The sequence below is a fragment of the Trachinotus anak genome, unplaced genomic scaffold (assembly GCF_046630095.1).
Source record: "Trachinotus anak isolate AG129_WGS33_773 ecotype Australia unplaced genomic scaffold, CSIRO_AGI_Tana_v1 ptg000012l, whole genome shotgun sequence".
Taxonomy (NCBI): Eukaryota; Metazoa; Chordata; class Actinopteri; order Carangiformes; family Carangidae; genus Trachinotus; species Trachinotus anak.
This window is the reverse complement of record NW_027273863.1, coordinates 18,088,407-18,103,397: the sequence shown is the minus strand read 5'-3', so window position 1 is coordinate 18,103,397 and position 14,991 is coordinate 18,088,407. Positions and strand designations below refer to the sequence as shown.

Genomic DNA, 14,991 nt, shown 5'->3' with positions numbered 1-14,991 from the left:
CTGGTCAGTGAGTTATTTAGGTCAACACTGGGCCATAGCTAGGTGATAAATACAATGTTTGTTCGCGTTATTTGCGATGTGGCGCAGATATTATGTTAGAGCACAATTATGGGTTACGATTTTCGTACATCAATAAATATTTGTTTGTCATTTGCGTGTATTTTATTGGTGGGGACAGGGTAAGGCTAGCATAATGTGGGGTGATGCTGCTACAAGACAATTTCCTCAGGGCACGGAAGTTTGCTTCTGATTTGCAGGTTTTACAAATGCAAAACGCTCTTTAACAGCAATAAGTGCATCAAAAAAACAATCATTTGCATGTTTCATCAGTTTCATCTGCATTCACACAAAATGTACACAGTAAAGCTGATCGAGCTGCATTTGTTCAGTAAAATAGAAATGGTTGTTTTCAAATATCTCAATGTAGGAAATTGTCTTTTCAATGCATAAATTCTGTTGATAAAATCAACCCTAACATTACATTATTTAGACAGTTGGGCTCCACAGTAAGCCAAATTGAAACAACTGAAATGCTAACTTTATGAACATCTCACTGAGCTGAGTTTACTCTTGTCTCATAATGAAGTCGACAACAGCTGCAACAACTTACTGACATGCAACCAGATGTTTCATCAACCCAATGTCCTGTTCACAGGTGCACAATCTTAAAGTCATGCTGTAATAAATCCTGACAAACATAAATGTCAGCATGAGGACTCAAAATAATTTCCTATTGTAACATTTACTGTTATCAAGACATGTTTGACACACATTTCTCATCACATTTTCAAGCTGTAGTTCAGAGTTCACAGTCTTCATATCGTTTCTACTACAGGAGGGGGAACTACCAGCGGCCAACATGTCGAGCAAAAGGGCCAAGGGGAAGAACACCAAGAAGCGTCCTCAGCGCGCCACCTCCAATGTGTTTGCTATGTTCGATCAGTCCCAAATCCAGGAGTTCAAGGAGGCTTTTAACATGATTGACCAAAACAGGGACGGTTTTATTGACAAAGAAGACCTTCATGACATGCTGGCCTCATTAGGTACACTTAAGAATACATTTACACACATTTAGACAGGAAAACTACAAACATTCCCTTAAGTAGTAATATAACAAACATTTGAGCTAAAGCTAGGCAAAAACATCTGTAAGTACCAGTTTTCATAGAGTCAGTGTGCCCTCAGCAGGGGCAGTGGGTGAGAGCCAGTATATTCTGTCCTCACTACTCTGACCTTTTCTTTTCCTAGGTAAGAACCCCACAGACGAATACCTGGAGGCCATGATGAATGAAGCGCCAGGTCCAATCAACTTTACCATGTTTCTGACCATGTTTGGAGAGAAGCTGAACGGCACAGATCCTGAAGATGTGATCCGTAACGCTTTTGCCTGCTTCGATGAGGAAGGCACAGGTGAGGTTAAGTGCTAAGTGAGACTGAAGTCAAGTTTTCTATACATATTAAATGTGCACTGCACCTTGTATGTCTCTGCACAACTGCTGCTGGGACACGTTTTTGTTATATTAAAAGTATTCTTGATCAAAACAGTGGAATCCTAAATGGAAGCCGTGATGGTGTCACTTTCCTATGCCCTGAATTAACAAATAGATGTTAATTACAGCTGCACTTTTTATTAATATCTTTATTATTGTTCAATCTGACATTTCAGTAACTCAATTATTTATTTTTTTCCTAGAAAATGTCAGAAAATGGTGAGAAATGATTAAATGTGAAATGTTTTTTTTGCTATTTTCTTATGAGAATATTTTGATCTTAGCATCTATTGGAAAAAAAGTAAGAAAAATGACAAAATCACAAAGTGACATTAAAGAAATCAAAGTTTTGTGTCGATTATGCTCATGTGGAACAGCAAATCCTTACACCTCAGAAACTATAACCAGCAAACAGTTGATATTTTTCCTTGATAAATGACTTAATATGAATGTGTGCTTGTTTTAAAGGGTAGCAGCAGCAACCTATGGTGTTCTACATCTGTTTCTTGCCTTATACTGGATTTACACGTCTTCCCCTGCAGGTATGATCCAGGAGGAGTACCTACGGGAGCTGCTCACCACAATGGGTGACAGGTTTACAGATGAAGAAGTGGACGAGCTCTTCCGTGAGGCCCCGATTGACAAGAAAGGCAACTTTAACTATGTAGCATTCACACGTATTTTGAAGCATGGTGCGAAGGATAAAGACGATTAGTGACAGAGAGATCACTGGATGAGGTTTATACTGCACATCCTGTGTTTTGTTTATGGGTCTCCACTTGTTAGATCAGTTATATCCTGTCATTTGATAAAGCTTCACTGTGGTGTAGCCTACTGAAGGTCATTTAAGCTGCTTTTTGGACCATACCTCTGGACCCCCCCCTCCAACCCCTCAACCCTACTCTTAAAGCTCATTTGCACATATGTGATTAACACTAAGGGTCTGTATAAGCTAGTAAAGATGTATGTAAAAGACCCCATGAAAAAAACTGGAAATAAACTAAAACAAGAGCTGTTATTGTGAGTGCTTTGGTTTCACTGAATCCTCTGTATTTTGTAGGAAATTAAAGTTTTGAGATGAAATGATGTTCTGGTGAATCACCAATGCTCTGTTCATATTTTAAAAAGTCTTTATTTTTAAAACAAAGGGAAAAAGACAGGGTGTGTCATCCTTAGTGATGGTTTAAAGCAATTACAATTCCACAGTTCACACACATTTCAACACACACGGGATCAATCACTAGATTAAACAAAAGGGGCTGGTTTGGTGCCGAGTCTTACAGTAGATTGAATAAGGAATACATATACTATATGGCCAAAAGTATGTGGATAGTGTTATGTAGTTTTGCTCTTGGGCTGCAGCTCACCTCTCCATAATTTTTCTGTCATAAAATTGTGACCAACAATCAAAAACCCCAAAACATCCATCTTACTGTCACATAAGACAAAGAAACATTGCAAATCCTCTTTAGAGAGAAAATGGAATTACAAAATAGTTTCCATTTTCGTTTTCAGCTCTACTTTTATTTCCAATTAGTTTACAATAGTATTTTAGACAAGGTGTGTTTCCAACTTCATGAGGAAGGCCCTTTCCTGTTTCGAAATAACAGTGCTTCCGTTTACATATTGAGGTCCATAAAAAAGTTTTGTCCCCTTTGATGTGGAAGAACTTGACCAGCCTGCACAGAGCCCTGACAACACCTTTGGTATGAACTGGAACACTGACTGACTGGCTATAAAGGCCAACACAGCAACAGTGGTTGTATGGGAGAAAATTTTTGTAGCCATGTTCCAAAATCGTACAAAAGTGCTCCTAAGAATAGTGGCGGGTGTTAGCATAGCAAATTATAGATTATCATTATCTTGTAATGTTTAAGAGTCCACATACTTTTGCCCATGGGTGTACAAATTCCCATATGTAACACTCAACAGTTGGTGGGTCACATTGAAGAAAAAAAACCCCCCCAAAAAAAGTAAAATATGTTTCCTCTATCATTGTATAGATAAACTGGCTGATGAACTGGTTCATTTTTCAGTTTTCTGGCATCATATAATTTGACAGATATTTGGCAGTGGTAGTTCTGCTGATCACCAGTTCTGGGCGCTTTAAAGGGATCGACATAGTTTGCCACAATTCAGAGCACCTCTGATCCTTTCACAGGTGCCTGTGGTTAGAATATCTCAGAGAACTCCTCGCTCCTCACATCTGTCTTTGACCTAGAGAATGTATCTGCTGTGTATTGAGCATCAGTGTCGTTAACCAGCCTCCTTCTGTTCACAGGATTCTCTGTGATGAGGGATTTTCTCATACACATCACACCAACAATAAATAGACAAGGATCTGCTCCACACCTGGAGCTTTCTGTACACTTTGCAGTTGCTCACAGAGCAATGTATAGCACATGATGTGGAAGGCTTTGTAGCCCTACTCCGCCAGGGCAAGGTTTTTCGACTGGATCTTTGATAGGTGGTCTGATATACAGGCCTCAATCTTGTCACACTGAGCCAGGAAATCCTATTGACAGAAAAACAATCACACTTGCTAAAAATATTCAATATTCTCAGTGATTTTCAATCATAACCTTTTGATAACACTGAAAAAAGGTTTACCTGCACTGTCTTTACAAGTCCCTTTTTCTTCATTCTGCAGTCATTGAAATTTTCTGGGACATTCTGTTTGAAGAAGAGCAATCTGGGTTTAGCTATATGCGACACATGAATAAAACATGCACTCAAAAATAAACACCTAAATCACAATAGATTACCAAAGCGTCTATCTGCTCCAGAATCTTCATGAACTGCTCAGCTGCTATTTTCACTCTGTGATCTAGTTTACCCAGCGCCTCTGCCTGGAGGTCTTTGGCCAGGAAGCCCTGAAAAAATAGGAACAGATGGGTGACAGTCAAAACACAGACACATTTGGGAACAGAATAATCTGGCGCAGGAAAAATATGCAATTTCGAAACAACAAATAAATGCTTACATTCTTCAGTCCAGTCAACTCTCCATCTACTTTTTCAAGCTTTTTAGCCGTCTGCTCCACAGATTTCTCGATGTCTTTCAGCTTCTTCAGTTCAGCTTCTTCCTCAGGACTGTTCTGTTTGGAGATTATTATCAGTATTTGACAACATACACAGACACACGTCAAACACTTCGCACATGTGAAATGCCTTACCCGCTTTCCAATCATCATGAGTTTGGAGCCCTCTTTTATTCCATAGCTTGCCAGACTCTCCTCCGTGTCCTTCAGTGATTTTCCTGTCAGAGTGAACAAGGCATTGTTAGAGCTGGAGATATGACATGATATTTATGCTCAGTAGGCTGTGAAAGAAAAGAGACCTGCAGTTTACCTTTGCAGATGAGTTTCTGTGAGGCTGCTGGGACTCCAGTGGCTTGAGTGAGAGCGTCTGACAAGTCTTTGACAGTCGGACCCTTACCATCATCATGACCCGTTAATGTGATGCTGTGCTTAGTAGACCCTTTAGTAGGAGGAAAAAAATTTGCACCATTCAGATGCATCAATTTAACTGCAGTAACCTCTGAATGAAGTTTTTTTTTTAAATAAAAAAACAAGCAATTTTTTTTTAAGTTAGTAACATAGCAAATGCTACCTGCACAATGGCAGGGTATTTGAGTTTTCAGTGAAATGCACAACAAAATAAAGAAAGAAATTAATCCCGTCAGTAATTATATTTAATAAAGCAATGTTTCTTGAACAAAAACAAATAAACTAAAGGGGCATTTTCTTGATAAATATGTACCGTGAGCTGTAAAACAAATGCGCATTTGCCGGATTAAAAGAAATGTCAGTAATACTTTTAATATGAGTGTAATAAAGGTTAATTAAAGGGTCATGGTTCATTTAAGACTTTAAAGTGTATCTAGGGATGAAGTATTTTCAACGGAGCTAAATGTTCGGTAAGGGCTACATGAGCTAACCATTTCCAAGCTACTCGGGCGATGGTTGGGAGTAAATTTACATTTTTCTGTCTATCTATCATCTGGTAACTGTCGTGTAACATGTTAAAAAGATATATAGTTACCGTATGCAACTGTCACTGTTATCGTTTGTTCTGACATTTTCCTTTTCAGAGTCCTTTATTCACGTCAACATGGACCACACGGCTAACTGTTGCTGTCCACTAACTACTTCCGGGGGAACACAGGAAGTAGTTCATCTGGTGCTTTTATTTCTATTGTTTTTTTTTTGTTTTTTGTTTTTAATAACCGAATAGAACAAAGAAACAAAATGTGTACCCATAAAACTGATCATGCCAGCGATGCGTGAAACTTTTTAGATAAAATTATTTGTATACACAGCTTTCTTGTTTTTAACGTTTAGCTTTGTTCGCGTTGAGATAGATATCCGCAAAAGTGTCCAAAATCAGATTTAGAGTTTTATTTTTTCGCTTTTCTTTTGAAGAATACACATTTTCCGATTGTGCAAACTAACACGGCGCAACTGGCTCTGTGGCGCAATGGATAGCGCATTGGACTTCTAGTCAAGCACTTGAGAAGTGATTCAAAGGTTGTGGGTTCGAGTCCCACCAGAGTCGGACTTTTGAACTGAAAACAGGATCCTTCTTGATGATGTCCTCAAACTGTGCAACACATGTAATTCACGTAACAAACAAATATGGCGCCCCACTAGCAGCTGTATGAGGTTGTACTTTTAGAGGCTAGTTGTTTCAATGTTTCCATTCTTTTGGCTGCAGCCTTATATTAAACTGACAAATAACAGAGGGATCAATCTTTGTGCATCATCTTTGTAAGACATGTTTCCTGTCTATGTCTAACTACTCTCATGATATTAATATGGCAGTTGATATTATGCTTAATGTACAAAAAATGGTAACTTACATACAGTAAACTTGAGCAAGGTAATATTACAGCATAGGAATTGCTTGTTTTCTGGCAGTCTGGGCAAACTTCGTTGTGAAAATGTGTATGTGTGGGTGGTTCAGTAGCAGCCCACCACTCAGTTTTGCTTCAGGGCCTTTAAGACAGGTCCTGGTTGAACCTTTACAAATAACAAATAACCACAAAGAGGTGGATAGTAGTTCATCCCCTGATAAAGAGCAGGATTCTGTTTTCTTGGCCAGCAGCGTAAAAGTCAAGGTCTGTGAGTAGAGCTCAAGCCACAGAACTAAGAATCCACAAAGACAAAAGAAAAATAATGAGATAGTAATCAATAAATCAGTAATTCAAGGTTAAATTAAAACACATCATTTATTTTGCATGTTTCAAATAACCTGCAGACATTTAGCGCAGGCTGAGGGGGAATCATTCCAAACAAAACGGTAATGTCTAAACAACACACAAAACTAGTAACAAATAAAAATAAATTAACACTAAGTAATACTAGTGATGAACGAGACTGACAAGTGTTATACATACAGGAGGCTGAAGGGGACAAAAGAAGAATGATGTTTTAAAAAAAGGGATCAGTATGTTACAAGGCCACATGCTAGCACAGTAGTAGTAACAATACACAACCCAACACGAGGACAGCTTCAAAATCGTAGTGTTCTCAGGTCAAATGGTTTCTGCATGTACAAATGTTACTCTACATATAAAAGTGTTTTCAGGTGAAGTGCAGTTGTTTATCCGTTCCTTGTTTATGTGGCAGGAATCTGTGGGAGGCCAAACTCATCCACCAAAACACCGTCCTGAAAACAAAAGAAGAAAACGTAATTAACTACAAACACAGGCAGACAGACCTCAAAATAGCTACTTATATTTCAAGTGTTATTGTTCTTTTGATTGGTTCATTATTAACAGCACTGTGATTCAGTCAGAAAGTATCAGAGCTGCTCGTAAACAAATTGTACCAATACACATTTCAGGCCATTTACTGTACTACCGCAATAAAAAAAATAAAAATAAAAGGGCATCTGCGCAATGAGAAGCAGCTGAACTAAGTTGCTTAATGTATATAGCATCCACAATAAGCATCCACAGACATCATGAGAAGGATTGTGTGAGTTTGATCTTAAACTTCCCAGAACAAATATTATTAAGTGCTTCACAAACAAAAGAATCAAACAGATATGATGAAAACACACATCCTCCCCAAAGAAAACTATGTTATAATACAAAATGCAAAACAATCAAAGGAATAATGAAAAAAAATATATTTTCAACTATAGGATGGAAATGTGCTGAAAGGCTGACCACTGATGGATTACCAACCACAAGTTTCGTGTCTGTTTTTGTTGACTATCATACAATAATGCAGGGAATTGAAAAAAAGCGGTTGTCTGAAAGGTGGAGAGACCTAAAAATAAAAGGTATGATTTAAAAAATATGATGCAAACATAACACAAAGAAAAAGCAAAAACATTATGACAATCATTTCTGGTGTCACTTCTATGTGTTTTTAATACCGTAATCTGTGCCTTGAGTAGAATGTGAGCCACAGTGATCACTGTGCTCTGTAGACTGTTTACCTTATTTGTCTTGCTGTCACTGGGGATTCCCTCAGGGATCGACGGGGCAGCTGAGGCCTCATCCAGGTAGGAGCTGTCATCATCCAGCAGCAGCTCATCGCCCAGTGCATCCAGCTCTGAAACCACAGTTACCCTGTCACTGTGGTGTTGCAGACTCTATTGCACTCGTTACTGCTGTTTTAAATGTTGTGATCATTCATTTTAAATTCCTCTAAATGAAAGCATCAAAGTCAAATATTTTAAGCAAATATTAATATTTAAGCAAATGCAAAGTAAAAATCAGGTATACCTGCTTCAAGATCGTCCTCGTCTATCTCTGGAGTGCCGTAGCTGCGGCTCAGGGCCTCTTGTACCTCGTTGGCGTCTTCCATCATATCCTCCAGTTGGTCCTGTAAATCCTGGAAGTCCAAATATATGGGATCCCTTTTAGAAGCAGATATCTCACAACTGGAATACCGATTTTTACTTAGGACAAACATTGTCATATCAGATGCAAACTCTCCTCCTTTTTTTTCACCATTTGAAGAATTAACATCTGGTACAGACCACTAGGAACATAACAGTAGACAGTAAATGAGCGAGACCTGGTAAATTTGCTCATCAGGCCACATTTAAACGTATGTGTCAGAATGTTTTATGTATGTTTTATTAGTTAATTATTCTACTGTTGGTTGTTGACTGAAGCAGGACTGTTAAACCTGGCAATTTGCTGTGTACACAAAAGTCATTTCTTTCTATCAAAAAAATCTAATGGTAGTGATTCTAACATTATCTGAACAAAGTAGCCCTTTGCTGTTGTGTAACAAACTTTTCTGCTTGTACAAATAGAGAAACAATGACTTGGTTGTTTCTCCACCAGGTGTAGCCTAAACCATCAATATATGATTGCTGAGAAATATCAGAATGTGTGCAGTGGTATATAACTGTAGTAATAAACATATAAACATACATCAATCTGATCAAGTTTGACGTCCTTGTAAGCCTTTTTCATTTCCTTTGCACCGATCTTCATGGCCTCCACCTGAAAAACAAATAAATGACAGTATATTTAGTTACAAGTCACTGTGAAATGACTATATCTGCACTGGGAGTCTGGCTGGTATCCCACTTCTGAATTTGCATGGCAGAAAAGCTGATAGTCACCAAGTCAGGTCTGCATGTGTGAGCTTCAATGCAAGTCCATCAAAACATAACTTAAGGTTGTAGGCTATTTTTCTCAGTCACTGAGGTCGTCTCCAGTATATAAATGTAGTCCATTAGTTTCCATTAGTTTCCATTAATTACCATAATTTCTTTAGGAATAACTGTTGAAAAATAAAACATAAATGACACATGACTGATCTGTGGACAGTATATTACGAGACCAGAAACAGCCTCAGACACTCTACAAGCCAAAAATGTCTATTAGTGAATGTAGAAGAGTTGTGCAACAGTTTAAACTATAAACGGCCGAGTCTCCGTTTTTCAGTCTCGATCTCACCTCGGACTCAACACAAAGTATAACCAGCAGCATTACCAGCCTAACCATGATCCAAACCACAGTGTCCTTACCCCGCTGTGTGGCTCTTACCGTTGTTTTGGTGTCCTTTAGTGTCTGGATCGTGTAGTTTGCCTGCTCCATGTTAAAAGACTGCTGAGCCAGCTGCTCCCTTTGACCTTCATACCTGTGTGAAAACAATCCAGTGACATTAAATGTGACAACAATAGAGCATCTTCTTCAAAGCTCAGTTACAGCCTGACCGATACTGGATTTCTGAGGCTGATACCAGTATTGATATTTGAGTAGAGCTGCAATGATTAGTCATTTGTTTCATTAGTGAGAGCAAATTAATAAGCAATGTTTTTTTTTTATAATTACTGCAAAACTATCACTTGTTGCAGGTTCAAAGTGTGGAAAATTTGCTGCTTTTTCTTGACTTGCATTACAACGAATTAAATAATTTTGGGTTTGGGGCAAAAGAGGACATTTGATGACATGACTTGGAGACTGTGAGACTGTTTGCTTCAACTGTTTAGTCGTTGCAGTTCTATATTTGAGTGCTTCAAATATATTTGAGTACTTCAAACAACTGAATAACAATATGTTGGCTTATAATATTATTACATATGTGCGATTATTGATCAGGCTCCAGTTTCCATATTCAGAAGAGACTTACATTCTCTTCTGCTTCAGCACCCTCATCGCCTTCTGTTTCACCATGTTCTGCATTTCAAAAGGAAGAAACAAACAACAAACAGACAATTGCCACGTCTGAAAAAAAAAACAGTCTTGTGCCTCTTATAAATTCTTTGGGTTTAAGGAGCGTGTCCCACCTTCGAGGGCCCATCTCTCATCTTTTTCATCTGATCCTTGTACTTCAGAAGTTCAGCATCTAGTCTGCTAATTTTCTTCTCTATGGACTCTGCCCTGGCATCCACCTGGGGGAGGAGAGAAAAGCAGATCTATTAGGGGTGTAATGACTTCCCAGCTTCCCAGCAGAACAAACACAGAGCCAGACTGCTCTTGCCTGTGTGTGCTGGGTGTGTGCTTGAGGAAAAACAGGGGGTCAAAGCCTTTGAGAAAACTGAAGGCTCTGCTTAACAAACATCCACAGACTTCCACAGTCTGAAAGAAGAGCCCTGTTTGTGATGCACTGCCGTGGAGGGTAACCATGCTAGCTCGGTTTGGGTCACATAAAAAGACATAAACAACAATACACCTCAGCCATGACAGTACTCACATTGCCAATACAGTCCGACAGGTTGGGAGGAGGCGCTTTAGGCTTCCCGCGTCCGAATATTCTGTTCATTTTCTACACGTCTCGTTCACACTTGGCTTCGTGCTTTTTCTTAGAAAATACAAAAAGCATCAAACGCAAAGGGGTTTCTTCATTGAAGACACCCGGAAGTAACGGTCCAGACGCAAAAGGTTCCCATTGGTTGGCGTAAACAGTCGTTGCCAATGAGGGCGCAGGTGCGCTGCTGCCCCCCCTGTGGCGAGCAGAGGAACTGCGGCTGTGATGAAAAGCCATTGTCCCCAAGGAACCTGCCTGCATTCATCACCAGCCTTTGTTACACATCCACTGCAGATGCGATGGCATTGAATATGACTTTTAATCACATGTTTGACTGATCTTACTCTCTACCTGCAGACTGATATGGACTGATTGTGTGATTTCTTCCAGTGTGCTTTCTGACCTCCCTGATGGACAGTCAGTCAGTCATAGCAGCATCAGTGCCTGTGCAATAACCCTGTGACACATTAACATTCATCTGCTGTCCCTAAAAATCACATCGCCATCAATGCTTATCAAATATAATTACAAGCAGGCTTATAAGCAGGATTGAACCTCGGGGGACACCATAGAGTTAGCAGGGGACAAAACTGAGGCAGTCATCGACACAGAGTGACATCTGTTAGATAGATAGGTCCTGAACCAGTTTAAGGCCAGGAGTATTTTATGATCTACTGTGTCGAAAGCAGCGCTGAGGTGTAAAATAACTAAGCTGAAGCAATCACTAGCAGTCCTTGAGTACAAGTACACAGTTATTTTGTATCACTGTTATAATTGGTATCACATAATAAGGTACACATTTTATGTTGTGAAGAACTACAAATTTCATATGATCAAATTACACATAGTGGGTTTTGACAGGTAATTGTGGTCAACTTTAGACTGAGAAGCTTTAAATTTGATTGTTTTTAGTAAACAAATATAGACTCACATAGGGAATTTCTTACCCCAACTTCATCTCCTTGTGCTGTGGAGAACTTTAACTGGAAACCAACCATGAACAGGAAAAATATAACTGAATTAAAATGGCTGCTAATCAAATGCTGAGAACTCCATCAATGTGTATTGCTAGATTAGCAACATTTATAGCTACATTATTACAGATAAATCACCACCAGCCAAAGGGATTTTTCATGATCCAGCAATCTAATAAAGAATTAGTAAATAAAACTGTTTGTGTGGAAAGGCTGCTTTACTGAAAAGTGGCACTGATTAATTGCCAAATAATATTAATATATTTATTATCACATGACACTAATATGCATAGCTACTATGAATAGCACATCTGCACTCCACACAGCTGTTTCCCCCTTACAGCCGTTATCTGTAGCATGTGCTTTATGCAGAAAGAAGTGACTGACAGTTTTTCCTCTGAACAATGAAGCCTATTAGAGCCTTATTAGACACAAGCGCCTATTACTGAACCTGGCTGTATGTAATGGCTTACTAATGTAACAGGGCAGACCTGAATCATCACCTTCACACTAACTCACCTTCACACTAATTGGCACTGACTGGGAGTGGTTTTGGGTGTGGGTGTTTGGGGGTGGTGTACCCCACCCTGTAGTCTACTTATGGCTGCTGACTCTCATTCCTCTGTTTTTTCTCTGTGTGCAGGCCAGGGTCTGCTCCTGGCACCACGCTCTTTAGGCGGAGTTGGGCTTCTTGAATGATGATGTATGTGTTGTCAGCCTGGTCCATGGTGATGGCTCAGAGAGGACTGCCATCAGCTGATTTCTAAAGGTTGTCACCAGACCAACCAACCTGCAGCGCACTTGACCTTTGGACTTGGATTGTTCCTCCCCTCCTCTCTTGTGAGTAGGACACTGATTTTTAGTATATTTGGTCTGAAATAATAAGCCAAGCTTTTGAACTTTTCCTGTGATGTGGTCTTTTGCCCATTTCTGAGACTGGTTGGTCAAATCAAGAATCTGAAGGCCTTGTGCAAAGTACCTCAATGGTTATGTTACACACACACAGTGAATTAATTTGCATTAATTGCAAATTCCTATGCAAGGCCATTTACACAAAACATCTCACAATTGGTAGAACAAGGCTTGGACCGCAGCTTTGCAGCCGGCGCACCCACCATGGAAACGCTAACTTTACATCTGAGTGGAAGGGAGTTAAAGCAGGATTGAAATAAAAAATCAGAATAAATAGGATGGTGGGTTATAATTTTATGGCCAATCAGTGATGCCATGTTTTTCTTCCCTTGACATAAACATCATGTGAAGGACAGAACCGTCTCACATTTTCCAGCTTTATTGTGTCTTAGTTGCGCACGTATGAAGCATGTTCTGACATTCAGAGCTAAAAGATACAGTAAAATCTAAATATTTAACAGATACAATGAGTTTGCAAAGCAGCAGCACATTATACATACATGGTGCTCAGACCTGGGCTGAACTGGGCTGATCATGTGTTTATGAACAGTGTAGGCAAAGAATGAAATACATCCATCAAATAAGTTACAGTATTAAAGGAATAATTAAGAAGCACAGTGTAACCAAGCTAATAGTGGGATGTCGTCTGTAAGATCAACAGGTAGAGATAATGCTACAGTAACTGTCAGCAGTAAGCTTAGACCAGGATATACTTTCATATTATTACAGATAAAAAATAATCACAAAAATGGAGGTGGCTAATTGCTGATCTTTCAGAGCGAGCAAACTAGCTGAGTAAAGAGACCAAGGATAAGGCACACAAACAAGGCACAAAAACACATCTTCTGCTATAACTACTGTATCTTTATCAGACCTAGGCAGATAATGGTTAGCTCTACATTAAGAAAGACCCTCAAAAGACTTTGGTTCTATTAAATCTGGTTGATTCAATGACTCCTGTATAAACTACAATAATTCAGGAAAGCAAGACTGTAAATCAGTCAAATTACCTGTCCCAAGATGACAAAGATGTGATTCACGGTGCAACAAACAGTGGTTCAAACCATGTGAAATGCAATAAATTGAATGTGTATCATCAAAAACATTCCTTATCTGTATACATTCAATGATTAGTAGTCATTACAATAAACTGATTCATACAAGAACACAGCCTGACGGGAAAGAATCAGTGCAGCTGATATCAAACATATAAAGCTGAAAAACCCACACATTGCTATTTAAATTAACTGCTCAACATCACATTTCAGGATGTCCATTATAAATCAGGATTTAGAGTACGCCATACAAAAAGAAAAAAAATAACTTTTTATGAGGATAATCTCACAAATGCATTGTTATCAAGCTGAACACGACATGTTTAGCATTGAGATTTACAGCATAAGCATTATATTGAAAACAAAATCACTGAAAGCCCTGCTGTGTGTTCACAGTCTGTTATTGTCACATCAGCTGTTGCCTTGGAGCCCTCTGCCCAGTGTTCACATGTATTGGTAGTTTCAGACAAGGTGAGACCATGCCACATCGACAATACTACGCACAATACTTGACACCTCCTGGATGTGACGTAGCATCACGGCAGAAAATGTTCAAAGGTGTGGAGCAGTGTGGGATGTAATGATAGTTTCTTGAAGCACAAAGGCTCTGCTTTACAGAACAATGGATGCAGATGTTTCGAAGCCTCGTCAAATCAAGTCAACCATCTTGTCAATGAGAAAAAAGCATTGATTCAGTAGCTTCGTGTGGTGAAGTACAGAGAATGATCCCTGAGAGGTTATTAAATATTCTACATAGGTTTACTGCCAAAGTGAGACTCTTCAAAGTTATAAGCTATGCACAAATTTACAGTAGCTACAGCTAAGCACCAAACTACAATACACTTAAAACACAGATTGTGTAAAATGATGCTCCTATGATGCAGACTGTTCCCGAAACTAATTCAGGGACAATAACTTCCCTTGCTGATCAATTGCACCAATCACCAGAAAAAATTCCTTGTATGTGAAAACATACTTGGCAATAAAACTGATTCTGATTCTGATTCTGATTCTGATTCTGATTCTGATTCTTTTCATTCTGTGCACAAAATACCAGTTGATCTTTTTATGCATGTGAGAACTACATTATTCACTTTAATGTGAAAGCCTAAAGGGCAATTTACAGAGCAGGTTAACAGAATGCAAATATAGCTACACAAAGTCCTTGTTTGGACATCTTTCATCATATTTTCATTGTTGATATACAATATTTCATAAATAACATGAACAGTTTGAATTAGATTTCAGTTTTTTTTACATTGTATATAATCTATGAATAATATACAATGATTTAGGATCTATCTGGGCTGTGACTCAAGAGGCATCTTTGGACTTTG

The 14,991-nt window shown here is 38.9% G+C and overlaps 3 protein-coding genes and 1 non-coding gene across 4 annotated transcripts; 2 read left to right on the top strand and 2 right to left on the bottom strand.

Moving 5' to 3' along the window:
• Nucleotides 1–859: 859 nt before the first annotated feature.
• myl12.2 (myosin, light chain 12, genome duplicate 2) lies at nt 860–2,576 on the top strand. Its single transcript, XM_071491476.1, has 3 exons — nt 860–1,043; nt 1,249–1,410; nt 2,033–2,576. The coding sequence occupies exons 1-3, from the start codon at nt 860–862 to the stop codon at nt 2,203–2,205; spliced, it is 519 nt and encodes a 172-aa protein (XP_071347577.1). The 3' UTR covers nt 2,206–2,576.
• Nucleotides 2,577–2,602: 26 nt separating this feature from the next.
• Nucleotides 2,603–5,668, bottom strand: bag1 (BCL2 associated athanogene 1). Its single transcript, XM_071491475.1, has 7 exons — nt 5,534–5,668; nt 4,841–4,969; nt 4,666–4,748; nt 4,474–4,587; nt 4,256–4,363; nt 4,101–4,163; nt 2,603–4,005 (listed from the first exon to the last, which is right to left on the bottom strand). Exons 1-7 carry the CDS (start codon nt 5,568–5,570, stop codon nt 3,916–3,918), a joined length of 624 nt encoding a protein of 207 aa, XP_071347576.1. The 5' UTR covers nt 5,571–5,668; the 3' UTR covers nt 2,603–3,915.
• Nucleotides 5,669–5,954: 286 nt separating this feature from the next.
• Nucleotides 5,955–6,046, top strand: trnar-ucu (transfer RNA arginine (anticodon UCU)). Its single transcript is given in 2 exon segments — nt 5,955–5,991; nt 6,011–6,046. It is a non-coding gene; the product is annotated as a tRNA-Arg (tRNA).
• Nucleotides 6,047–6,700: 654 nt separating this feature from the next.
• Nucleotides 6,701–10,853, bottom strand: chmp5a (charged multivesicular body protein 5a). Its single transcript, XM_071491473.1, has 8 exons — nt 10,660–10,853; nt 10,253–10,357; nt 10,096–10,142; nt 9,510–9,603; nt 8,889–8,960; nt 8,229–8,337; nt 7,940–8,055; nt 6,701–7,159 (listed from the first exon to the last, which is right to left on the bottom strand). Exons 1-8 carry the CDS (start codon nt 10,726–10,728, stop codon nt 7,109–7,111), a joined length of 663 nt encoding a protein of 220 aa, XP_071347574.1. The 5' UTR covers nt 10,729–10,853; the 3' UTR covers nt 6,701–7,108.
• Between the last annotated feature and the right edge of the window lie 4,138 nt (nt 10,854–14,991).

Bases quoted from the DNA above. Each gene is read 5' to 3' on its own strand.
- myl12.2 (XM_071491476.1), top strand. From the start codon at position 860: ATGTCGAGCAAAAGGGCCAAGGGGAAGAACACCAAGAAGCGTCCTCAG. The intron at 1,044-1,248 runs GTACACTTAAGA...TTCTTTTCCTAG, and splicing joins TGACATGCTGGCCTCATTAG to GTAAGAACCCCACAGACGAA. The intron at 1,411-2,032 runs GTGAGGTTAAGT...CTTCCCCTGCAG, and splicing joins CTTCGATGAGGAAGGCACAG to GTATGATCCAGGAGGAGTAC.
- bag1 (XM_071491475.1), bottom strand. From the start codon at position 5,570: ATGTCAGAACAAACGATAACAGTGACAGTTGCATACG. The intron at 4,970-5,533 runs GTAACTATATAT...CTCCTACTAAAG, and splicing joins AACAGTGACAGTTGCATACG to GGTCTACTAAGCACAGCATC. The intron at 4,164-4,255 runs GTAATCTATTGT...TTCTTCAAACAG, and splicing joins TGGAGCAGATAGACGCTTTG to AATGTCCCAGAAAATTTCAA.
- chmp5a (XM_071491473.1), bottom strand. From the start codon at position 10,728: ATGAACAGAATATTCGGACGCGGGAAGCCTAAAGCGCCTCCTCCCAAC. The intron at 10,358-10,659 runs GTGAGTACTGTC...CTCCTCCCCCAG, and splicing joins TGTCGGACTGTATTGGCAAT to GTGGATGCCAGGGCAGAGTC. The intron at 8,338-8,888 runs GTATGTTTATAT...TTGGACTTCCAG, and splicing joins TCAAACTTGATCAGATTGAT to GATTTACAGGACCAACTGGA.